The sequence below is a fragment of the Lactuca sativa genome, chromosome 5 (genome assembly GCF_002870075.4).
Source record: "Lactuca sativa cultivar Salinas chromosome 5, Lsat_Salinas_v11, whole genome shotgun sequence".
In the NCBI taxonomy this organism is placed as follows: domain Eukaryota; kingdom Viridiplantae; phylum Streptophyta; class Magnoliopsida; order Asterales; family Asteraceae; genus Lactuca; species Lactuca sativa.
The window spans coordinates 220,195,147-220,221,356 of record NC_056627.2 but is presented as its reverse complement, the minus strand read 5'-3'; the positions used below and the strand labels follow the sequence as shown (position 1 = coordinate 220,221,356).

Sequence of the window (26,210 nt, the reverse complement as noted above, 5' to 3'; positions counted from 1 at the left end):
TATTCAGATTATTTGTGAAATATGTTATAAAATGTTGTATTTTATATTTTCACAAATGGTTTTCCATATTATATCAGTTAAAAGCATGACATTTGAACCTTGAACATGAAACTTAGTACACTGTTTTGTCCTCGGTAACACTCCACAGAGATACGCGAGTGGAGGATCATTGTTTGTAACAGGATCTTTCTGTATTATTACTAGTAAATTTGTTATTTCTATAAATTGGAGACACGTCCTCGGTGAACACTCCACAGAGATACGCGAGTGGAGGACCACACCCATAACCAGAATCTCTTAGATAGGGAGCGTGACTTGAGTGTATAGATCTATACGGGGCTGACTACCCCACACCTGGCTGCTAGCTACAGCCGAACCGAAAGGTTCAAGGGTGACGGAAGTCATAAGGTGATGTGGACTACTTATTGCCATATCTAGTCTATCGTATGGTTATGGAACTCGCAATTTGGATAACAGAGATTTACTAAATAGTAATAATGAATAAAGTAACTATGTTTACTTTGTATATATTAGTTTTATATACGTGTTAAAACTAATACATTTCACAAGGACAACCAGGTTTTCAGTATACATCTTCCACAATTGGTAACCAACATTTAGGAAAATATGGGATTTTCCTGGGGTAACATTTGTACATAACCAGAATCGTGTAACATTTCAGATAACTAAACTTTACAGTTCACAAGAGTAAACATGTTTTCAGTGTACATCTTTTACATTACATTTTGGGATTCAATAACCAACTATTAAGAAAATATAGGATTTTCTTGGTGTGTATCATTTCCAGAAACAGAAAAGAACTTGTACATTTTCAGAAAACACACCGCTTATGAACTCACCAGCATTATGCTGATTTTCAAATTACTTGTATTCTCACGTCTGCGTTAGACAGGTACCCGATGATTCCTTTTGGCGAAGACGGAATGCGTTGAAGACTCGTCTTACTTTTTTTCATATATACTATGTATCACATCTGTACAACTTTACTTTCAAACAAATGTAAACTTTTATATATGTAATGTAATGGTTGTTTACTGTACTTACTATGTGCATTGGATTTGATACTCAACGTGGAGTCATCCTCGAAAATGTTTCCGCCTTCGGTTTTCGGGGTGTGACACATATTTCAGAGAAAGTATCAGAATCCCATTTTTTTCATATTTGTTAACTGTTTTTTTAACTAATTAAACCACATACATGACATCAACACAAAAACATGTATAGTGACCTACACCTAAGTACAATACAAAAATTATGAGCCAAGAAAATTACATAAAGAAAAACTAATAAAATCGATAATCACCGACCAAAACTGTAACATGTCAAGTTAGCAATATTATTTACGGCTAAATATTATGGTTCTCATCAAAGTGTCTTTAATTTATACCCTTCAAAGGATGTACACTCACGATTCCTAATGCGAGTTTCAATCAAAAGACAACTTGGTACATTATTCGTAATCTGGGATCCAAGGATTTATACTAGCATTTCACCCAAAATCTTATGGTTCACGACAAACATTCACTAAATTGGGATATAGAAAAATTATAATATAAAGTCCTTACTTCCAAACATCATAATGCTTAGAAAAAGTTTTGAACACATGATTGTGAAACACGCTTAAAATTTTGAACATGTTAAAAGGAAATTCTCATAGTGAAAATGATTTCCTTCACGGATTTTATACATAATTGAACAATACGATTTGTTTTCCATAGATGAACTTTATTTAGGGACTAAAAAGAGCAAAAACCATGTAATATAATTAAAAGAAGAGAGAGTAGAAGTTTTATATGTTTTTTTTATTTGAAGATTATTTAAAATATTTTTTCGAACGTTCTTGAGAGAATTCAATAATTGGCTTAGTGAAAAATTTCGCTCCAAATTATTTCATGTCTTATATATCGATGACCACTAAAACAAGTTCAAAATTTTTAAAAACATAACATTTTCGGGCTAGGTTATTTAGTTTGTAATATTTAAAGGATACAATAGCTTTCTTATTTACATAAATAGAAAATGTTAATTTTCATGAATAACCCTCCAAAGTATTTGAAGGTCGCCTCAAACTCAAGAATCATTTGAATAGTATACACATAATTGCAAATTAATGGAAGCAAAGAAACATTACAGAAGTCTTACAAAAAAACCATATTATCGATGTTTAATCTAAAAAAGGATAACATCATAACCTTAATTTCAATCTTTGTTCTAATTTATTTTCAAAACCCATCAAATCATATTTAACCAACAATAAAACATTTCATTTAAACTCAAAAGAAATCAAATCTTTTTTTCTATAGATGGACTTAATTTCAATCTCTTTTCTAATTTATTTTCAAAATCCATCAAATCATATATAACCAACAATAAAACATTTCACTTAAACTCAAAAGAAATCAAACGATATGTTTTCCATAGATGGATTTATATGTTTTTTTTCTTGATTTGAAGATTATTAAACATATTTTTTCGATCTGAAAACGTTCTTGAGAGAATTCAATAATTAGTTCAGTGAAAAATTTCGCTCCAAGTTATTTCATGTCTTATATATCGATAACCACTCAAATAAGTTCAAAATTCTAAAAGACATAACATTTTCAAGCTAGGTTACTTAGTTTGTAATATTTAAAGGATACAGTATCTTTCTTATATACATAAAAAAATGTTAATTTTCATAAATAACCCTCCAAACTATTTGAAGGTCGAATCAAACTCAAGAATCATTTGAGTAGTATACACATTATTGCAAATTAATCAAAGCAAATAAACTTTACAGAAGTCTTACAAAAAAACATATTATCGATGTTTAATCTAAAAAAGGATAACATCATAACCTTAATTTCAGTCTTTTTTCTAATTTATCTTCAAATTCCATCGAATCATATTTAACAAATAATAAAACATTTCACTTAAACTCAGAAGAAATCAAACGAGTACGTATATTTTGAAAATGAAGAATAACGTTACGTTCTTAAAATGGCATATGATGTTCTAAGCATACACACAGTATAATATATCAAACACCATGTAACGAGTAAAAGAACATTTTATTTCCACTTATTAGATTGTTTTATACATTCTTTTCACCCTTCAAGAATTTGAAAAAAAATATGATCTTCCCTTCAATGTGTCGTTCGATTACGAATTTTTCATCAGTTACGGGTAGACACATGTCCCGAAAGCTACATAAAAACAACACAAAATTAGTTTCAATTTGTACACCTATCACCCGATATTTGATGTGCCGGAGCATTTCTTTAGAAAATATTCCAATACAAAAAGAAACTTACATGGATCTGTGACAGCAGGAGTAGCGTAACTAATATCGCATACACCATTAATTTGAAAGTTAAGATCAATAGCATAAGACGCATGATTTCGCACAGTGTTAGGGTTAAAGCATGATCCTCCAGGTTGAATCTCCTTGCAGTCGAGTTGTCCGCAAAGATAGTCAAGAACTTGTTGCAACTTCGGTTCGGTAGCCTGGCTTTGAGCTACACACCATGTTTTCCCCTATCCATTATCAAAACAACTACAAAAAAAAACATCATAATCCCATTAAATATTTGCATAATATTTTCCAATCTAAAATACATTTTAAGTTGTTAGTACAATAATAATGAGTTTTTATATATATATATATATATATATATATATATCTTACTTGCACGGAATTGGTGCACATAATGAGACACAAGAAAAAACCAATGAAGCACAGTGAGAATGTAAGTCTTGCCATTATTTTATAAAATATGGTGCTTTTTTAGAATGGTTTATGAAATATGTTGGGAATGTTCATTCAAATTTATAATGTTTCGGATTCGTAACTGTTTATGTTCTTACAAATTAAAGAGTTCAACTTTGTAATTAATTATGTATATTTTTTAATTACTACGTAAGTTATACATGATTAATTACATGTACACACACTTTTATATATATACATATATATATATATATATATATATATATATATATATATATATATATATATATATCATAATTACTTCTGAGTTATGCATGGACCAATAACCAGGGCCTTTGCTGACGTGGGGTTTTTAAAATTAGCATAGGTTTTATATTTTGTGGATTTGGTAAAATTGTCAAATGTAGCACCACTAAGTACGATCAACATATCAAAGTGTTGGTGATCAAGTTTTATTATTGTTCATTACAATGTTTACGCCTATTTGCATTCGTTTATTTGTTTACTGTTTATATGTATATTTATGTTCATATATGTTCACTTATTTTTATTTGTCTTTGTGACAACCCGTAAATTATTCTGTCATTGTAAACCATTCCCGTTAAATAAAACCGTTTGTATTTCAAAATTTTCCGTTAACTTTTCGGTTAAGTTAATTTAATTGAGACTTTTGTTATGACCTCTTGAGTGTCCAAACCCATTAGAAACACATAAAAATACCCTTGTTATTTATTTGCAAAAAAAATTTAGTTACGACTAAGTCGTAATTACAACAATTAAATCGGGTACGACCATAAGCCTCGTTTAATGTCAGTATCAGGTAGATTTCCTCAAGGTCATAAACTCAACGCCTATATAAGGGATTGAGTGACCACATTTGGAAGCGTTTTCATTCTCTTAAAACACTTTCTCTCACTACTCTCTCTCTCTAAAACTCGACTTTGATCCAAAAACACCCATTTCAAGCTTCAAATTGGTAAGTAATCTATCCTAACTTGTTTATCATGGAAATTCGTGTTTAAACCATCCAAATGCATCAAAAACAAGTGTTTACGGTTTGCGAACACCTCACAAAACCGTGAACTCCCTTAAATGGGGTTTTGACGCCCCAAAACCCTTCCAAATCACTTCTAGTGTTTAGTTAAGACCTTTGGACTTGCAGAAATGGACTTAGAACACCAAAATCTTACCAATTGGGGAGTAAACTTGAGTTTACGGCCCAAGAACATTCTTGGACTGTAAACACCTCTTCTTAGACCATAAACACTTCCAAAGGGTGTAAAAGTGCCCTAACACCTTGTATGGCTTAGATTTGGGTCTAGAACTTAGCATGCTTAACCTAAAACCACCAAATCACATTAATTATGGGAAAACATGAGTTTACGGCCGTAAACTCATGTGTTTACAGTAGTAAACTCACCAAGAACACCTTCATAGACCATAAACTCCTTTTCCAAGGTCAATTCAAGTCCCGATCACTTCCTAAGCCATGGAATCAACCCTAGAACCTTACTTTGTGCATTGTAAGACCTTTAAGCATCCAAGAACACACCACCCATGATTTTACGGCCGTAAACTCATGGGGGTATGGTCATTGGACCGTAAACTCCCCTAAGGGTTACTCTTGAAGAGTAAACTCCTTATCTAGGCCCTACACATCCTTAGATGCTAGCCGGATCACTCTTAACACTTGAAATGATGTGTTTTTGTGCCTCGGAGTGTATATTCTTATCTAATTAGTAGTTCAGGGTCTAATTAGATACAATTATGTATCTCTTCATATTACATAGGAACCTCGCGAGTTTTCAAGCCCCGAACTGACACTTAGCTTCCTATCCGGCACATTTCTCGTCTGGTGAGTTCATACCCCTACACCTTTTTCCGTGTTTTTCAATGTTTTCAGGGGGGGGGGGAATACAAGCAAATGTACAAGAATATCTTGTACTCAAACTTATTATTTCATTTGAAATGTTCATATTTTGTATGCTTTTAACATTGGAAACCGTATTAACCAACTGTTTAACTTGCAGAGTTAGTTTTCAAATTGTTTGTGAAACTTGTTATAAAATGTCATATCTTATATTTCACAAATGATTTTTCCATGTCATTACTGTTAAAAAGCATTAGCTTAGTACTTTTGATTTCGTCCTCGGTAACACTCCACAGATATACGCGAGTAGAGGACCACCTTTTGTAACAGGATTTTTGCATTATTACTTGTAAATTTGTTATTCTTAAAAATTGGAGACACGTCCTTTGAAACACTCCACAGAGATACGCGAGTGGAGGACCGCCCTTGTAACCAAAATCTCCTGGAGGGAGAACGTGACTTGAGTGTATAGATCTATTCGAGATTGACTACCCCGCACCTGGCTGCTAGCTACAGTCGGATCGAAAGGTCCAAGGGTGACAAAAGTCATAAAATGATATTGGACTTCTTATTGCCATATCTAGTCTATCGTATGGTTATGGAACTTGCAATTTGGATGACAGAGATTTACTTGTTAATAATAATGAACCTAGTAACTAGTTTACTTCCTACTTATTAGTTTTTATATACGTGTTAAAACTAATGTACTTTACAAGTATAACTAGGTTTTCAGAATACTTCTCTTAACACTGCAAGTATGGTAGATACTTGTACACTTCATTCCGGATTGATAACCAACTTTTAAGGAAAATAAGGGTTTTTCCTGGGATAACTTGACTTTCTTAATCAGGCTGTGTAACCAGTGGATAACTATACTTTTCTTATAAGAAAATATGGGATTTTCTTGGATAACAACTTTTTCAGAAAACCAAAGGAAACTTGTTCATTTTCAGAAAACAAAACGCTTATGAACTCACCAACTTTATGCTGATTTTCAAACTGCTTGTATTCTCAGGTTCGCATTAGACAGGTACCTCGCAATCTTTTGGAGAAGATGGAGCGTTTAGAAGTCACGTCTTAACTTTTGTTCATTTTGGATATATATTTAAACATGTATAACTTTGTTTTCAATCAAATGTAAATACTTTTATGTAATGTAATGGTTGTGTTTACTATGCTCACTATGTACATTGGTTGTGATACTACATGATGTCACCTCCGCCCCGGAACGTTTCCGCCTTCGGTTTCGGGGTGTGACAGATTGGTATCAGAGCCCTTGTTTATAGTGAACTAAGTATACCAAACCTTAGATGGTATAAGACTATAAACACTAAGGGGCCGAAGTTCTTTGAAGTAAAAGTATACTTTAAAATATAAGTATTTTTCAAAAGTATACAAGTATACCTAACTGCCAGAATCCGTAACTACGAGTAGAACAAAACATAAGTAATTAGGTGTTGTACACTGCGGTTAAACCTGGGCAGTTATGTAGTCGTGTCTAGGGTCAATATAGCCTGATCAACTATATTCATTCGAGACACGGCCAACATGTGTTTGGGAGTGACTATGGTGTGTAGCATGCCTAAAACTTACCTAATACCCAAACAATGAGTCGTCGTCGCAGCGAAACATAAAATACCATGGGAGTATTTTAGTCAAAAACCGAATACATTGTAGAAATTCATTCCGAGTATTGCTACTCGTTCCTTCTTTAGAGATAGTTTATCTGCTTTGATAACTCTTTCCTGCTTATCGCTTATAGAACCCTATATCTATCATAATGAGATATCTCTTGTTCCATATCTCTTAATTCAATTCAAAGGAGTTATGATCCTCTCCTTCTTGGCTATTTTTAGATCAAGATGCCTCCAAGGAAAAGACCCAACTCAAAGAACAAAAATCCTCCTCCTCCACCACCACCTCCTCCTCAATTTGATCCTGTGATGTTCCAGGCAACTGTTACTGCCACAATGGCAGCCACCATGTCTCAAGCGAACCCCGGTGGCTCCGGTGGTTCAGGAGGTGGTACCCAATCCCAAAACCAGGAAGGTAGACAGGGACACCGGAAATAGTGTTCCTATAAAGACTTTATGAATGCGAAACCCACATCTTTCGATGGCACTGGAGGTGTCATTACCCTAACTCGGTGGTTCGAGAAAATCGAATCTATTTTTGAAATCTGTGCCTGCTCCGAATCTGATAAGGTGAAGTTCACCGCTTGCACCTTCACCGATAAAGCCTTGACTTGGTGGAACGGCCGAGTCAAATCCCTAACCCTACATGTAGCCAATGTTATGGGTTGGGAAGTCATGAAGGAGCTTCTGCTTGCAGAGTACTGTCCTCAGGGAGAAATGCAGAAGCTAGAGCATGAACTCTGGAACCTGAAGATGAAGGGTTCCGATATCGCCACTTACACTTCAAGATTTGATGACTTGGCGCTACTCTGTCCGGGAATGGTTACCCCGGAGAGTAAAAAGATTGAGAGGTTCATCTGGGGGCTGACCCAGCCAACCAAGGGTAACATTTTAGTTGCGAAGCCGGATACCTACGACAGCGCCAAATGCCTAGCGCAAGCATTGATTGACCATAGTGATGACCTTGAGGAAGCAGCCACCACTCCTGAGCCGACAAAGAGGAGTGGTGAGAAAAGAAAATTTTGGAAGAAGAAGAAGAGTTAGCCTTCTCAGGAGTCCTCGAAGAAGCGGAAAACGGTGGCAGTCCACGTTGCTACCGCCCCTGCTGCTGTTCCTGTCGTCGATTCTACAGTACAAGCACCTACCAGTAGGTATGCTGGTACCCTTCCCTGATGCGACAAGTGTAACTTCCACCATAACCCCGGTCCATGCCGAGAATTGTCATGCTCCAACTGTGGTAAAAAGGGGCATATAACCCAATCAACAACTCAAACTTCTGGATCGATTGCAAATGCTTTAATGTTTGACCATTCTAAAATTTTCCAAATGTCGAGCGCATTTAGAGGGAAAAGGGACTAGAATTGGTTTTGACTAAAACAATCAAAACAACTATCAAAGGACAACCCAAAGTTCGACGAGGATTGGTCGCTTGTGAGTAGTTGGAAGTATAGTATTGGAAAATATGGAAATGTTTCCATATTGGATGGACCGTATCGACATCATTACGAATAGATAAGATACTATTAAGAATGAGTTGTCACATGGAAAATATGGAAGTGTGTCCATATTGGGAATTGAATATTGAAAATCTATGACTAGATTAGAAACTTCTATGCAAAAGGATGTTCAAAGAATGTACTTTGAGTGAGAGACATCACGTCTATGGAATTGTCTTGTAACAATCTCCGATAGAGGACTTTGTAATATCATTGGCAATAGTCTTTGTGACTTTGGTGCAGTGACATTACGAAGGGATAGTTGCATAGAATGTTAGAATCTAGCCTATTCTATAAGTAACAAGAATTTGATATTCTTTGACTTATGAAAAACGGATTTGGAGTTGTGAAATGAGAAGGATTGGAAATGTGTTCAATGTGATCTATTTCACAAAGTAAGAACCATAGGTAAACATTGTGTGCATGCTAGGAGCATGGGACAATTGTTGGAATTCAAGTAAGAAGTTGATTAACCGAAACGACAAAGGTGTTTTATTTATACTCAAAGGTTTGAGGCCATATGGGATTAGTATTATTCTTGTGTTTCACTTTGCATGTTTTGACTTTCAGAATAATTGAGTTTATTAAGAATAATCGAATTGTTCGAACGGGCCACAGTCGTTCATATGTTGGAAGTAGATATGAATGAAGACTGTCGTGAATTGGTGTGTGGATTGTCTAAAAGAGTATTAGACATAAGCAAATGTTTGCTGCAACGTTCATGAGTGCTTATGAATGTGATTTAAGTATTGGATTAAACCCACGCTCACTTGGATCACTCCATGAATTGTATCACGAGTGATTGGTGAGCCGATAACATCTTATATTCTTCAAACCGAGATGTGTGAGTTGTATCTTGCGAATCGGTTGCACATTGATAATATGTAAACGCACTAGTAACTTGGTGTTATAAAACATATTGTTGTGTGTAATTCGGTGCGTGAGTGCAAGCAAGCATTGTATCAAAGTTTATCCATTCCTTTTGTTCAAAGTAGAATAAAAGCGATATCTTTGGGCCCCTCGATGGTTTAGTGATGACAAACGTAAATGCTCGGCCGGGCTAGGGCTAATTTGATTTGTTCAATTAGTCAGTCATCATAAATCGGAAATCGAGATATAGTACAAAGAGAATGATTTGAAATCATATCTCATATGATATCTAGAATGGAGGAATATATGATCCCTTATCTAAGGACACGCGTATTTGATATGATCAGAGTTGACAGCGGCTTTGGAAAGCTACGATTGCAGATCGGGATCCGAAGTCATACGTAGAATAGTTATTAGACTTATCCAAGTGGGAGACTGTTGGATTAGTGTCTAAGTCCATAACTATTTTGGTATGTACTTGACCCGATGGTGCATGGTCCTTTTGGGTTGCCTTCACCAAAGCAACTTGATTGGAGAAATAAATAAAGAGAGAGAGGTTATTATGATTTATTAATATGTTATAAGAATAATATATTAAAGGAGAAATCATATTTGTTTAATTAATATTGGTCAATAATTAATTAAGAATTAATTTTGTGATCAAGTGTAATTAATTAAACTAGAGGGGCTGAATTGTAATTATGTGATAGTTACAAAATAAGGTAAGGATTATCTTATATATATGGTGAACGAATTTGAGGTGTAAATCCCTTAGAATTCGACTAGGATAAGGGTTTCTAAGACTTATCTTATGGTTGCTTGGTGGACAAGCAACTAGATAAGGATAAGGACTAAAACCCTAATCTTTACACCTATATAAACCCCCTAGGGCTTAGGAATTCGGCTAACCCTTCCCAAGAGGTCCTAAGGAAGAATTCTAACCTCCCTCCTCTCTCTTTATACCTTCTCCACTTGCTTATGGTGTTTGTAAGCCATTAGAGGAGTGACACTTGTGACTCTCAGCTTTCCAAGGTCAATTCAAGGAGGAATTGTGTTATTGCTATATAACAATCAAGGTATGTTCTTAAACCTAATTACATGTGAATTCTGATTTCCATATGCTAGAGTTAGGGTATATAGTCTTGGATTCAAAGTATGTACAATAGAGAAACCTAGATCCAAGCTTTAGGGTTTATATGAGCACATAGGATGTCTTATGACCAAAACCCATCAGAGGAGTGGTGAGAAAAGAAAATTTTGGAAGAAGAAGAAGAGTTAGCCTTCTCAGGAGTCCTCGAAGAAGCGGAAAACGGTGGCAGTCCGCGTTGCTACTGCCCCTGCTGCTGTTCCTGTCGTCGGTTCTACAACACAAGCACCTACCAGTAGGTATGCTGGTACCCTTCCCCGATGCGACAAGTGTAACTTCCACCATAACCCCGGTCCATGCCGAGAACTGTCATGCTCCAACTATGGTAAAAAGGGGCATATAACCCAATCAACAACTCAAACTTCCGGAGCGGGTGTCGGTCAGGCCTGCTACGGATGTGGTGAAGTTGGACATTTTAAGAGGAACTACCCCAAGGCGGCAACAACTGGTAACACTGGGAGAGTCCTAGCTTTGGGACGAGAGGAGGCAGTCGCCGATCCCACCGTTGTCTCGGGTACGTTCCTTCTCGACAACTCTTATGCTAGTATCCTTTTCGATTCTGGTATTGAACGTAGTTTTGTTAGCCATTCATTCAAACACCTTCTTAAACATAATCCCCAATCATTAATCGAAACATTTACCATCGAGATGGCTAACGGTGAGAAAGAAAGCGCTAACGATATATTCATAGGCTGTATCCTTACCTTGAACGACCATTCTTTTCCCATCGATCTTATGCCAGTCTCCATAAAGAGCTTTGATGTTATCATTGGCATGGATTGGTTGAGTCCCAATCATGCTGATATCCTTTGTTATGAAAAAGCCATCCGTCTCAATCTCCCCTCTGGCCAGACTCTCATGATCTATGGCGATAAGCTTAGCTCCAATCTTCGCATCATTTCCTGCATCAAATCTCAAAAGCTTCTACGAAAGGAGTGCCATGCATTTCTAGCCCATGTAATCAACGAGAAACAGGAAGTAAAATACCTCGAGAGCATCCCCGAAGTCTGTAACTTTCCCGATGTCTCTCCTGAAGAGCTTCCAGGAATTCCTCCCGAACATCAAGTCGAGTTTCGCATCGACCTAATTCATGGAGCCAATCCTGTAGCCAAGTCTCCGTATCGCTTAGCTCGAGCAGAAATGTTGGAGTTATCTAGCCAGCTTAATGAGCTGCTTGACAAAGGGTTCATCAGACCGAGTTCCTCACCCTGGGGAGCTCCGGTATTGTTTGTAAAGAAGAAAGATGGATCCTTCCGGATGTGTATAGACTACCGTGAGCTGAATAAGTTGACCATTAAAAACCGATATCCTCTCCCTCGAATAGACGACCTTTTTGATCAACTTCAGGGAGCCAGTTACTTATCGAAGATAGACCTCAGATAAGGGTATGTTTCCAAGACAACATTCAGGACTCGGTATGGTCATTACGAGTTCGTAGTGATGCCCTTCGGTCTAACCAATGCACCGGCTGTGTTCATGGACCTGATGAACCGAGTGTGTCGCCCCTTCCTGGACAAGTTCGTCATCGTGTTCATTGATGACATACTTGTCTATTCCCGAAGCGAAGAAGATCACAAACAACACTTGAAGTTAGTGTTGGAAACACTTAGAATGGAGAAGCTGTACGCGAAATTCTCCAAGTGTGAATCCTGGATTTGGAAAGTAGCTTTCCTTGGTCACGTGGTAAGCGAAGAGGGTATACATGTGGACCCGTCCAAAATCAAGGCGATAGAGAATTGGTCAGCACCGAAGACACCCACAAAAATCCGTCAATTCTTGGGTCTCGCTGGCTACTATCGCATGTTCATTCTAAATTTTTCAAGAATCACGAAGCCCCTGACCACTTTAACACAGAAAGGTGTACCCTTTTGTTGGAGTGAAAAGCAAGAAACTGCGTTCCAAACGTTAAAGCAAGCCTTGTGCAGCACACCTATCCTGTCCCTGCCCAAAGGGACGGAGGACTTCGTTGTCTACTGTGATGCGTCCAATCAGGGCTTAGGCTGTGTGCTTATGCAAAGGGGAAAAGTTATTGCTTATGCTTCGAGACAGCTGAAGGCACACGAAGTTAACTATACCACTCACAACTTGGAGTTAGGAGTAGTAGTCTTTGCACTGAAGATTTGGAGACATTATCTCTATGGAACCAAGTGCACGATCTTCACTGATCATAAGAGCTTGCAGCACATCTTCGATCAGAAAGACTTAAACATGAGGCAACGACGATGGGTAGAGCTGCTTAGTGATTGTGAGTGCGAAATCCTCTACCATCCCGGAAAGGCCAATGTGGTAGCAGATGCCCTCAGCCGAAAGGAAAGCTCAAGAAACAAAGTGAAGACGTTGATGATGACCATCCATTCCCACTTATCCACACAGATCCGAGAAGCCCAGTTAGAAGCCCTCAAACCAGAGAACGTGTCGAACGAAGCCTTGAGGGGAATGGATAAGAAGCTTGAGATCAGAGGTGATGGAGTCTATTGTTTCATGGATCGAATCTGGACTCCAAAGTTCGGAGGTTTCATAGATGTCGTCATGAACGAAGCTCATAAGACCAAATACTCTATGCACTCGGGTTCTGACAAGATGTACCTAGATCTCAAGAAGCAATATTGGTGGCCAAACATGAAGGCCGAGATCGCTACCTTTGTGGGCAAGTGTCTGACTTGCGCCAAGGTGAAAGTTGAATATCAGAAGCCCTTGGGTCTGCTCCAGTAGCCCGAGATACCTGAATGGAAATGGGAAATGATTACCATGGATTTCATCACCAAGTTACCCAAATCTCCGAGTGGGTACGACACCATTTGGGTAATTGTTGATCGTTTGACAAAATCCGCTCACTTCATTCCAATCAAAGAATCATTCAAGATGGAAAGACTCACGGGAGTCTACATCCAAGAGATAGTCTGACTGCATGGTGTACCTGTGTCCATTATCTCTGACCGAGATAGCAGGTTTACCTCAAGGTTTTGGCAGTCCCTTCAGAAAGATCTTGGAACCAAGCTGGATATGAGTACAACTTACCATCCTCAGACTGACAGACAAAGTGAGAGAACTATCCAAACCCTGGAAGACATGCTGAGAGCATGTGTCATCGATTTCGGAAAGTCGTGGGATACCCATCTACCCTTGATCAAGTTCTCGTATAACAACAGTTACCATACCAGTATCAAGGCTGCCCCGTTCGAAGCCCTCTACGATCGAAAGTGCAGATCCCCTCTTTGCTGGGCCGAGGTAGGGGACACACAGCTAGCCAAGAGTCGAGTCCCCGACAGTGCTCTCACTGGTCCTGAAATCATTCGCGAAACAACCGAGAAGATCATCCAAATCCGAGAACGACTGAAAGCTTCACAAGACCGACAAAAGAGTTATGCCGATAAATGATGGAAACCTTTGGAATTCCAGGTTGGAGATCGTGTCCTGTTGAAGGTCTCGCCCTGGAAAGGCATGATATGCTTTGGAAAGCGCGGAAAACTTAACCCGACGTACATAGGACCCTTTGAGATCCTCGCTAGGATCGGTCCTGTAGCCTATAAACTCTGATTACCTCAAGAGCTTAGCAACATCCATCCTGCATTCCACGTTTCGAATCTTAAGAAGTGCTTATCCGATGAAACCCTAGTAATCCCTCTTGATGAGATCGAGATTACGAGAACCTGAACTTTGTGGAAGAACCAATCAAAATCATGGATCGAGAGATCAAACGTACGAAACAAAGCCGTATCCCGATAGTAAAGGTTCGCGGGAATGCCAAGCGGGGACCCGAATTCACTTGGGAGCACGAAGACTCGATGAAACAGAAATACCCGCATCTCTTTCCAAATCCATGATTGTATCTTAATTTTGAATTTTGGGACGAAATTCTCTCTAACGGGGGGATAATGTGACAACTCGTAAATTATTCCGTCATTGTAAACCGTTCCCGTTAAATAAAACCGTTTGTATTTCAATTTTTTCCGTTAACTTTTGGGTTAAGTTAATTAAATTGAGACTTTTGTTATGAGCTCGTGAGTGTCCAAACCCATTAGCAACGTATAAAAATACCCTTGTTATTTATTTGGAAAAAAAATTTAGTTACGACTATGTTGTAATTACAACAATTAAATCGGGTAGGACCATAAGCCTCGTTTAACGTCAGTATCGGGTAGATTTCCTCCAGGCCATAAACTCAACCCCTATATAAGGGATTGAGTGACCACATTTTGAAGCTTTTTCACTCTCTTAAAACACTTTCTCTCACTACTCTCTCTCTAAAACTCGACTTTGATCAAAAAACACCCCTTTTAAGCTTCAAATTGGTAAGTAATCTATCCTAACTTGTTTCTAAGCTTGTTTATCATGCAAATTCGTGTTTAAAGCATCCAAATGCATCAAAAACAAGTGTTTACGGTTTGGGAACACCTCCCAAAACCGTAAACTCCCTTAAATGCGGTTTTGAAGCCCCAAAACCCTTCCAAATCACTTCTAGTGTTTAGCTAAGACCTTTGGACTTGCAGGAATGGACTTAGAACACCAAAATTCTTACCAATTGGGGAGTAAACTTGAGTTTATGGCCCAAGAACATGCTTGGACCGTAAACACCTCTTCTTAGACGATAAACACCTCCAAAGGGTGTAAAAGTGCCCTAACACCTTGGATGGCTTAGATTTAGGTCTGGAACTTAGCATGCTTAACCTACAACCACCAAATCACATTAATTATGGGAAAACATGATTTTACGGCCGTAAACTCATGTTTTTACGGCAATAAACTCACCAAGAACACCTTCATAGACCGTAAACTCATTTTCCAAGGTCAATTCAAGTCCCGATCACTTCCTAAGCCATGGGATCAACCCTAGAACCTTCCTTTATGCATTGTAAGACCTTTAAGCATCCAAGAACACACCACCCATGATTTTACGGCCGTAAACTCATGGGGATATGGTCATTGGACCGTAAACTCCCCTAAGGGCTTACTCTTGAAGAGTAAACTCCTTATCTAGGCCCTACACATCCTTAGATGCTACCCGGATCACTCTTAACACTTGAAATGATGTGTTTTCGTGCCTCGAAGTGTATATTATTATCTAATTAGTAGTTCAAGGTCTAATTAGATACAATTATGTATCTCTTCATATTACATAGGAACCTCGCGAGTTTTCAAGCCCCGAACTGACACTTAGCTTCCTATCCGGCACATTTCTCGTCTGGTGAGTTCATAACCCTACAACTTTTTCCGTGTTTTTCAATGTTTTCAGGGGGAATACAAGCAAAAGTACAAAAATATCTTGTACTCAAACTTATTATTTCATTTGAAATGTTCATATTACGTATGCTTTTAACATTGGAAACCGTATTAACCAACCGTTTAACTTGCAGAGTTAGTTTTCAAATTGTTTGTGAAACTTGTTATAAAATGTCATATCTTATATTTCAAAAATGATTTTTCCATGTCATTACTGTTAAAAGCATTAGCTTAGTACTTTTGATTTCGTCCTCGGTAACACTCCACAGAGATACGCGAGTGGAGGACCACCTTTTGTAACAGGATTTTCGCATTATTACTTGTAAATTTGTTATTCTTAAAAATTAGAGACACGTCCTCTGAAACACTCCACAAAGATACGCGAGTGGAGGACCGCCCCTGTAACCAGAATCTCCTGGAGGGAGAACGTGACTTGAGTGTATAGATCTATACGGTATTGACTACCCCACACCTGGCTGCTAGCTACAGTCGGACCGAAAGGTCCGAGAATGACAAAAGTCATAAAATGATATTGGACTTCTTATTTCCATATCTAGTCTATCGTATGGTTATGGAACTCGCAATTTTGATGACAGAGATTTACTTGTTAGTAATAATGAACCTAGTAACTAGTTTACTTCCTACCTATTAGTGTTATATACGTGTTAAAACTAATGTACTTTACAAGGATAACCAGGTTTTCAGAATACTTCTCTTAACACTGCAAGTATGGTAGATACTTGTACACTTCATTCCGGATCGATAACCAACTTTTAAGGAAAATAAGGGTTTTTCCTGGGATACCTTGACTTTCTTAATCAGGCTGTGTAACCAGTGGATAACTATACTTTTCTTATAAGAAAATATGGGATTTTCTTGGATAACAACTTTTTCAGAAAACCAAAGGAAACTTGTTCATTTTCAGAAAACAAAACGCTTATGAACTCACCAGCTTTATGTTGATTTTCAAACTGCTTTTATTCTCAGGTTCGCATTAGACAGGTACCATGCGATCTTTTGGAGAAGACGGAGCGTTTAGAAGTCACGTCTTCACTTTTGTTCATTTTGGATGTATATATAAACATGTATAACTTTGTTTTCAATCAAATGTAAATACTTCTATGTAATGTAATGGTTGTGTTTACTATGCTTACTATGTACATTGGTTGTGATTCTACATGACGTCACCTCCGCCCCGGAATGTTTCCGCCATCGGTTTCGGGGTGTGACAGTCTTCAATTGTTTATGCTTCTTTAATTTAGTTTGATTAAAAAACATAAATGAAAGAAGATGAACACAATCATTTATGTTAGTTTAAAAACAAGTTGTTAGGATCCAACTTATATATGTCATGTGGGTATTGGCCAATTCAAGAAAATGTTTAAGATCCCATTTATTATAAACCATAGGGCATGTCATTAGTGCATTAGACCAATAGTCGAGCCAAAATCAGTGTCATACTACAAATATTGCCAGTTATTTTCCCACCCAGATAATTGGAACAAGTTGGACCAGAAATTTATTCTCGAATAAATACGCTACTTACCCTCATAACTAAAAATAGTTGTAGGAAGAAAATCGTGTGATTAGAACTATTCTATTACATATTGAGCCAAATTTAGTTTGAATGGGTTAGGAGGTGCATAATTCATACACTCTTTAGATGATTTCAAGTCTAAGGGCAGTGTCCTTCTTGGGTCCTTAGGTGTCACACCCCGAAACCGAAGGCGGAAACGTTCTAGGGCAGAGGTGACGTCATGCGTAGTATCACAACCAATGTACATAGTAAGCGTAGTAAACACAACCATTACATTACATAGAAGTGTTTAAATTTGTTTGAAAGTAAAGTTATACATGATTAAAGATATATACATCCAAAATGAACAAAAGTAAAGACGAGACTGCTAAAATGCTCCATCTTCTCCAAAAGATCGCGGTGTACCTGTCTAATGTGGACTTGAGAGTACAAGCAGTTTTCAAAAATCAGCATAAAGCTGGTGAGTTCATAAGCATGTTTGAAAGGAAAACCGGTTATTTAATCTTGTGATAAATAATTCATTTCCTTTGATAAAGATTTTTGTAATATCGAAAACCATTGATACTGAGTTATGAAATACATATGCATGTTTTCCCAGGAAATCCCATATTTTCTAACATGTAAGTCGATTTCCATAAGATAAGAAAAACCCTGGTTATCACTAGTACGATAAGAAAACCATAAGTTATGATCCCTGGAATACCCTCCAGTACGAAAGTAGGTAGTTTTAATACATAAAACTATAGATAAAGAACCCTAGAATACCCTCCAGTACGAAAGTACGTAGTTTTAATACATAAAACTATAGGTAAAGAAACTCTGGAATACCCTCCAGTACGAAAGTAGGTAGTCTTATTACATAAATAAGACTATAGAAGAAAGAAAGAAATAAATCTGTGAATGAAACTATTTAGTTTAATACGTATTGTGAGTCGTATAACCATACTGATCGGACCCGTGACCTCCTTGACGTTTTTCAGGCGTCGAACGATATCCGAAATTTGTCACCCCAGGCGTGCCCGCCTAACTGTAGCTAACAGTTAAGGTGTGGGATTGTCAGTCCCGAATAGATCTATTCACAAATTCCATGCTCTCCCTCCGGGAGACTCTGGTTATACTTCCGGAGAGGATTTATTGGCACCCAGAAGGGTATAACGAAGACGAATCTCACAAGCTAGTATTAAATGATTCACGGTACACTTGGTCGTTATCGAGTTTCGAAAATCGTTTGAAACAAAGTAGAGTATAAATAATTAAATACAAAGTAATTATTTAGCATGATACTCTAGATTAAACATGGATAAACTAAATCAGAAATAGTTTATATATATCGTCTTTTCATGAAATATGAATCCGTGAAACAAGTAATGAATATCCCAAATTATTCCCATAATAATTTGATTGGTTTGATAATTTCCTACACTGTATTGAAAACTATGTAATTATATTCAGAAAACATCCCTTATGCTCTGCATATTACAAAAGGGATAAAGATATCTAAAAGTTTGTCAAAAAAATCGTATAATTACATCAGTGTTTAAGTTCCGAAAACTTTTATGGTTTGCTTGTATTCCCCCTCCCCCCTGAAAACATTGATAATACGGAAAAAGAGTAGGGGTATGAACTCACCAGTCGAGAAATGTGTCGATAAGGTGCTAAGTGTCAATTCGGGGCTTGAAAACACGTGAGGTTCCTATGTAATATGAAGAGATACATAATTGTATCTAATTAGACTTTGAACTACCAATTAAGTAAGACACGTGAACTCCAAGACGCGAAAACACTTTATTTCAAGTGTTAGGAGTGATCTGGGTAGCACCTAAGGGTGTGTAGGGCTTAGATATGGAGTTTGCTCTTCAAGAGTAAACTCCTAAAGGAGATTATGGCCCATAGACCAAATCCCCATGAGTTTACGGCCGTAAACTCATGGGTGGTGTGTTCTTGGTTGCTTAATGGTCTTACAACACTTGAGGGATGATGCTAGGTTTAGTTCTAAGGCAAGGGAAGTGAATTGACCAACACATGGACCATTTCAAGGAGTTTACGGCTGTAAACAAGGAGTTTACGGCCGTAAACTCTCATGTCCCCATTCCTTATGTGTTTTGGTGGTCCTAGGTTAAGCACAAGTGGTTCTAGTCTAACGTACAAGCCATGGAAGGAAGTTATGGCACCATTTGACCACTATAGAGGAGTTTACGGCCCAGGAACCATTCCTTGGGGGATTTACGGCCGTAATCTCCTAAGGGAGTGGCTTCTTTCATGATTAAGGTCCCTAACACAATGGTGGTTGATTCTAGACATTATTCCAAGGCTTAGGAGGTGTTTAAAGGGTATTTTAACACCTTAAATGGTGTTTACAACCTTAGAAGGGGTGTTTACGGTCCAAGCATGTTCTTGGGCCGTAAACACATGTTTACTCCCCAAATGTTAAGATTTTGGTAATCCAAGTCCATTCATGAAAGCCCCTAAATCATATTTAAGCTCCAAAAGTGGTTTGGAAGGGTTTTGAGGCTCTAAAACCCCATTTAAGGGTGTTTACGGTTTGGGATTGTTCTTGGACCGTAAACACATGTTTTTGGTCCTTTTGAATGATTCAAACACGAATTTGAAAGCTAAACATACTAAACTATAAGCTAGGAAGGATTTCTTACCAAATTGGAGCTTGAAAGGGGTGATTTTGGATCTAAACTTGGATTTGAAGAGAGAGAGTAGTGAAAGAGAGTGGAAAAGCTTCTAATGAAGTCTACTCAACTTAATATATGGTTTGAGTTTAAGACCCGGTGGAAATCTACCTGATACCGACGTTAAATGGGGCTTATGGTCGTACCCGATTTAGTTGTCGTAACCCGACGTGGATGAAACTAAAAAAAATTCCAATTAAAAATTGGGGTGTTTTAACGTGTTTCAAATGGGTTTGGACACTCACGAGATTATAATAAAAGTCTCCATTTAATTAACTTAACCGAAAAGTTAACGGAAAAATTGGAAATATAAACGGTTTTATTAACGGGAACGGTTACAGTGACAGAATAAATTACAGGTTCTCACACAAGGGCATTTCCCTGGCTCATAAAAGCATGTATTTCTGTGAATTATGAGCTTCTAGAACATAGAAAAATATATACATATGTATAGTGCAATCCAAAACTAATAGAGTCAAAATTACATATTTCAGAGAAAGTATCAGAATCCCAATGTTTTTTTTTCATATTTGTTACCTGTTTTTTTAATTAATTAAACCACATACATGACATCAACACAAAAAAAAGTATAGTGACATACACCTAAGTACAATACAAAAATTATGAACCAAGAAAATTACATAAAGAAAAACTAATAAAACCGATAATCACCGACCAAAACTGTATCATGTCAAGTAAGCAATATTATTTATGGCTAAATATTATGGTTCTCATCAAAGTGTCTTTAATCTATACCCTTCAAAGGAAGTACACTCACGATTCCCAATGCGAGTTTCAATCAAAAGCCAACTTGGTACATAATTCATAATCTGGGATCCAAGGATTTACACTAGCATTTCACCCAAAATCTTATGGTTCACGACAACCATTCACTAAATTGGGATATGTCACACCCCCAAACCAGACAGCGGAAACGTCTGGGGGTGGAGGACTTCATTTGTAGTATCACAACACATGTATCATAGTAATCAAAGCACAAACAACCATTGTATTTAAAAGTATAATATTTACATGTGTTCAATCATTGTATATTGAAACCAAAATAGTTATACAAAAGAAGAAGATAAGACTCCTAATGGCTCCATTTTCTCAAAAAGCTCGGGGAGTACCTGTTATTATTTTCCTGATTATACAAGTAATTTGAAAAGAGAGTATCAACAATAAGTTGAGTGAGTACACAAGTCTTTATGTTTGAATGGGTGTCTTTGTATTTTGAATATGAAAACACTTCTAGAAAATCCCATATTTTATGTGGTATGTGAAAAGTAGTTTTATTCCCATAAAACCGTCCTATTTGTAAACCAATGTATTTGTAAAACTTGTATTTGAGAGTGTGTCTGGCTTCACCAGCTGTTATTGAAAACTATAGTATACCATTGTACTTTGCATTTTGTAAACTGATACTTTGAAGATGTACTTACGTTTAGTTGTGTATACACTAACGTGTTGTTAATATCTTTTTAATGAGTTATTATAACCATACTTAGACATGAACGCCTGAAACAAACGCCTTGTGAGCGCTTAAACTATTGATAACAATTGCCACTCATTGGCGTGTATGCCTGACTGTAGCTAGCAGCCTGAGTGCGGGGTTGTCAATCCCGATATAGATCTACACACAACTTGTTTCGATCCCCTGACTGGAGATTCTGGTTATAATGTCAGGGCTTTACCTTGGTTGTCTAAAGTGAATTAAACAACCTGAATTGAATGTCTCATAAAAAGCATATAAACGTTATATGTATATTAGTTATGAAAACCCAATCATTCTGAAATAAATGATTGACAATATGTTCTTGAATTAGTATCCCGAACATGTATTTGATAAGTGTAAACCCTTGATTTGTTTTGAATTAAAACCCTTATTGCATGTAAAACAGTGTATTTGTATGAATTATTGCTCTATGTATCATAAGTTATACCTATTATAATTTATATGTACTTTATGAATTGGTAAATAACTACTTTTGCATGTAATCCTTTGCTCAACATGTTATAAAGGGTAATTAAACCGATGAAATAACTTTTATTTTTATATACATATACAATTTTATATATAAGTAAAATTCGAACGACCTTCGGACAAATAACCGGTACTATAAGTCCACATCCTAACAAGGAAAAGGACCTAGAATGAATTATTAGTCCTAATCCTTTTAAATCTTATTTATATTAAATTATATATACAAATATGTATATTTGGGAAAAATATAAGTTTATAAAAGAGTTCAATATTTGGAGTATTTTTGATGCTTTAAAATCATTTTATCGTGATTTGAAATCATTTATTTATAACACAAAGTTGTTGTGTTATACTTGTATTTCCCCCCTTAAAACAGTAGAAATTATGAAAATACGGGGGTATGAACTCACTTGATAGGTGGTAATTCGGACAGAGTTTCATTTCACGAAAAGGAGTTTATTTGTCGAGAAACCAGCTCAAATCGGGCAGAGTTTTGACAGGAGAGAGGTTACTTCTCGGGAATTTCGGGGCTTTAAGGCTTGCTTCGGGCTCGAGTCTTGATATCGGGGCTTTAGGGGTTGTATATGAGCTTAGGGGAGTGGAGAATGTGAAAGAGAATGATTTTTGGGGTGAAAAAGTGAAAATTTTCAGAAGCCCTCGCATGCTATATATAGTCCGAAGGTTCGGACCCGAAGCTGCGCGAGGGTGACACGCGTTTGACAGATGGCGAGGCGAGGGGGACTCTTCGGACCGGAGGCTCGCTGCTGGCTGGCTCGGATTGGTCTAGCCCTCGGTCCAATGGAAAGAAGACACGTGCGAAGGAGCAGGTGCGAGGGCATGCGAGGAGCGTGCGAGGGTGAGGTCCGGTGTGTCTCATGCGAGGCTGTCCGGTTCTTACTGGACCTCGGACTTGGTCGAATCAGCAGGTGACACGCGAGACATCGGTCCACTCAGCAGCCGACACGTGGAGGCCTCGCATGTGAGGGGTGACGTGGCGTTACTGTTCATGCGAAAATTCCCGGTTTTTGCTATTTTTCTTTATTTTTTTTGCCAAAACTTGTAAAATTCATAACTTTTGCATACGAACTCCGTTTTTGACGTTCTTTATATGCACGCGTAGGTAAAACTGTACTCTACGACTTTTGTTTAGACTTCGACGGCTAATTTTCACTTTATTTTTAATATTATTATTTTAAACAGATCGGGACGGGAATCTGTTATAAATTCATAACTTCTTCATACGACGTCCGTTTTTGTCTGTCTTTTTACCGTTGTACTTCTAATGACGAGACCTTCGATTCTCGTTTAGGTTGTGTCGGCTAAAAACCACTCGATCTTTATTTCGAGTTTTTAGCTGTACACTGCTATACTAAAACTTCAAAAAATCATAATTTCCTCATACTAAGTTAGATTTTGGCGTTCTTTTTATGAAAGTTCTCGGTTTAACATAAACTATAGCTTTCATTTAGATTGTTAAGGCTAGAAAGCCTTTTATCAAAAATTCAGTTTTTACACTGAACAGTGTTTTGCTAGTTTTGTCGCGGATTTTCGATTGGTCATAACTTCTTCGTTATAACTCGGATTTTAGTGTTCTTTATATTTTTGGAAACCTTGTTACAATCTCTATCACTTGGTTCAACCCAATTGAGATTATTTAATAATTTATTTTTGAGGGTCAATTATGTAAATATACATAGTATGCAAAAAAATTTCTTTATTAATTTACAAATAAGTACAAATTGACCTACACTATTACATAGGTTTGAAATAACAGTTTGTTATAGGATATAGAAAAATTATAACATAAAGTCCTTACTTCCAAACATCATAATACTTAGAAAAAGTTTTGAACACATGATTGTGAAACACGCTTAAATTTTTGAACATGTTAAAAGGAAATTCTTATAGTGAAAATGATTTCCTACACGGATTTTATACATAATTGAACAATACGATTTGTTTTCCATAGATGGACTTTATTTAGGGATTAAAAGGATCAAAAACCGTGTAATACAATTAAAAGAAGAGAGAGTAGAAGTTTTATATGTTTTTTTTATTTGAAGATTATTTAAAATATTTTTTCGAAGTGAAGACGTTCTTGAAATAATTCAAAAATTGGCTTAGTGAAAAATTTCGCTCCAAATTATTTCATGTCTTATATATCGATGACCACTAAAAAAGTTCAAAATTTAAAAAAAACATAACATTTTCGGCCTAGGTAATTTAGTTTGTAATATTTAAAGGATACCATAGCTTTCTTATATACATCAAGAGAAAATGTTAATTTTCATGCATAACCCTCCAAAGTATTTGAAGGTCGCGTCAAACTCAAGAATCATTTGAGTAGTATACACATAATTGCAAATTAATGGAAGCAAAGAAACATTACAGAAGTCTCACAAAAAAACCACATTATCAATGTTTAATCTAAAAAAGGATAACATCATAACCTTAATTTCAATCTTTGTTCTAATTTATTTTCAAAACCCATCAAATCATATTTAACCAACTATAAAACATTTCATTTAAACTCAAAAGAAATCAAAATTTTTTTCTATAGATGGACTTATTTTCAATCTTTTTTCTAATTTATTTTCAAAATCCATCAAATCATATATAACCAACAATAAAACATTTCACTTAAACTCAAAAGAAATCAAACGATATGTTTTCTATAGATGGACTTTATTTACGGATTAAAAAGATCGAAAACTTTATAATATAATTAAAAGAAAAGAGAGTAGAAGATTTATATGTTTTTTTCTTGATTTGAAGATTATTAAACATATTTTTTCGATCTAAAAACGTTCTTGAGAGAATTCAATAATTAGTTCAGTGAAAAATTTCGCTCCAAGTTATTTCATGTCTTATATATCGATGACCACTAAAATAAGTTCAAAATTCTAAAAGACATAACATTTTGGGCTAGGTTACTTAGTTTGTAATATTTAAAGGATACATTAGCTTTCTGATATACATAAAAAGAAAATGTTAATTTTTATAAATAACCCTCCAAACTATTAGAAGGTCGAATCAAACTCAAGAATCATTTGAGTGGTATACACATTATTGCAAATTAATGAAAGCAAATAAAATTTACAGAAGTCTTACAAAAAAACATATTATCGATGTTTAATCTAAAAAAGGATAACATCATAACCTTAATTTCAGTCTTTTTTCTAATTTATCTTCAAATTCCATCGAATCAAATTTAACAAATAATAAAACATTTCACTTAAACTCAAAAGAAATCAAACGAGTACGTATATTTTGAAAATGAAGAATAACGTTACGTTCTTAAAATGGCATATAATGTTCTAAGCATACACACAGTATAATATATCAAACACCATGTAACGAGTAAAAGAACATTTTATTTCCACTTATTAGATTGTTTTATACATTCTTTTCACCCTTCAAGAATTTGAAAAAAAATATGATCTTCCCTTCAATGTGTCGTTCGATTACGAATTTTTCATCAGTTACGGGTAGACACATGTCCCGAAAGCTACATAAAAACAACACAAAATTAGTTTCAATTTGTACACCTATCACCCGATATTTGATGTGCCGGAGCATTTCTTTAGAAAATATTCCAATACAAAAAGAAACTTACATGGATCTGTGACAGCAGGAGTAGCGTAACTAATATCGCATACACCATTAATTTGAAAGTTAAGATCAATAGCATAAGACGCATGATTTCGCACAGTGTTAGGGTTAAAGCACGATCCTCCAGGTTGAATCTCCTTGCAGTCGACTTGTCCACAAAGATAGTCAAGAACTTGTTGCAACTTCGGTTCGGTAGCCTGGCTTTGAGCTACACACCATGTTTTCCCCTATCCATTATCAAAACAACAAAAAAAAATCATAATCCCATTAAATATTTGCATAATATTTTCCAATCTAAAATACATTTTAAATTGTTAGTACGATAATAATGAGTTTTTTTTATATATATCTTACTTGCACAGAATTGGTGCACATAATGAGACACAAGAAAAAACCAATGAAGCACAGTGAGAATGTAAGTCTTGCCAT

At 36.4% G+C, this 26,210-nt stretch overlaps 1 protein-coding gene across 1 annotated transcript; it reads right to left on the bottom strand.

Moving 5' to 3' along the window:
- Positions 1–3,180: 3,180 nt before the first annotated feature.
- Positions 3,181–26,210, bottom strand: LOC111883696 (uncharacterized). Its single transcript, XM_052763587.1, has 6 exons — positions 26,136–26,210; positions 25,725–26,008; positions 25,572–25,677; positions 25,129–25,137; positions 3,315–3,537; positions 3,181–3,206 (listed from the first exon to the last, which is right to left on the bottom strand). The coding sequence occupies exons 1-6, from the start codon at positions 26,208–26,210 to the stop codon at positions 3,181–3,183; spliced, it is 723 nt and encodes a 240-aa protein (XP_052619547.1).

Bases quoted from the DNA above. Each gene is read 5' to 3' on its own strand.
- LOC111883696 (XM_052763587.1), bottom strand. From the start codon at position 26,210: ATGGCAAGACTTACATTCTCACTGTGCTTCATTGGTTTTTTCTTGTGT. The intron at 26,009-26,135 runs GTAAGATATATA...GATAATGGATAG, and splicing joins TGTGCACCAATTCTGTGCAA to GGGAAAACATGGTGTGTAGC. The intron at 25,678-25,724 runs GTGATAGGTGTA...GTTTTTATGTAG, and splicing joins TCCGGCACATCAAATATCGG to CTTTCGGGACATGTGTCTAC.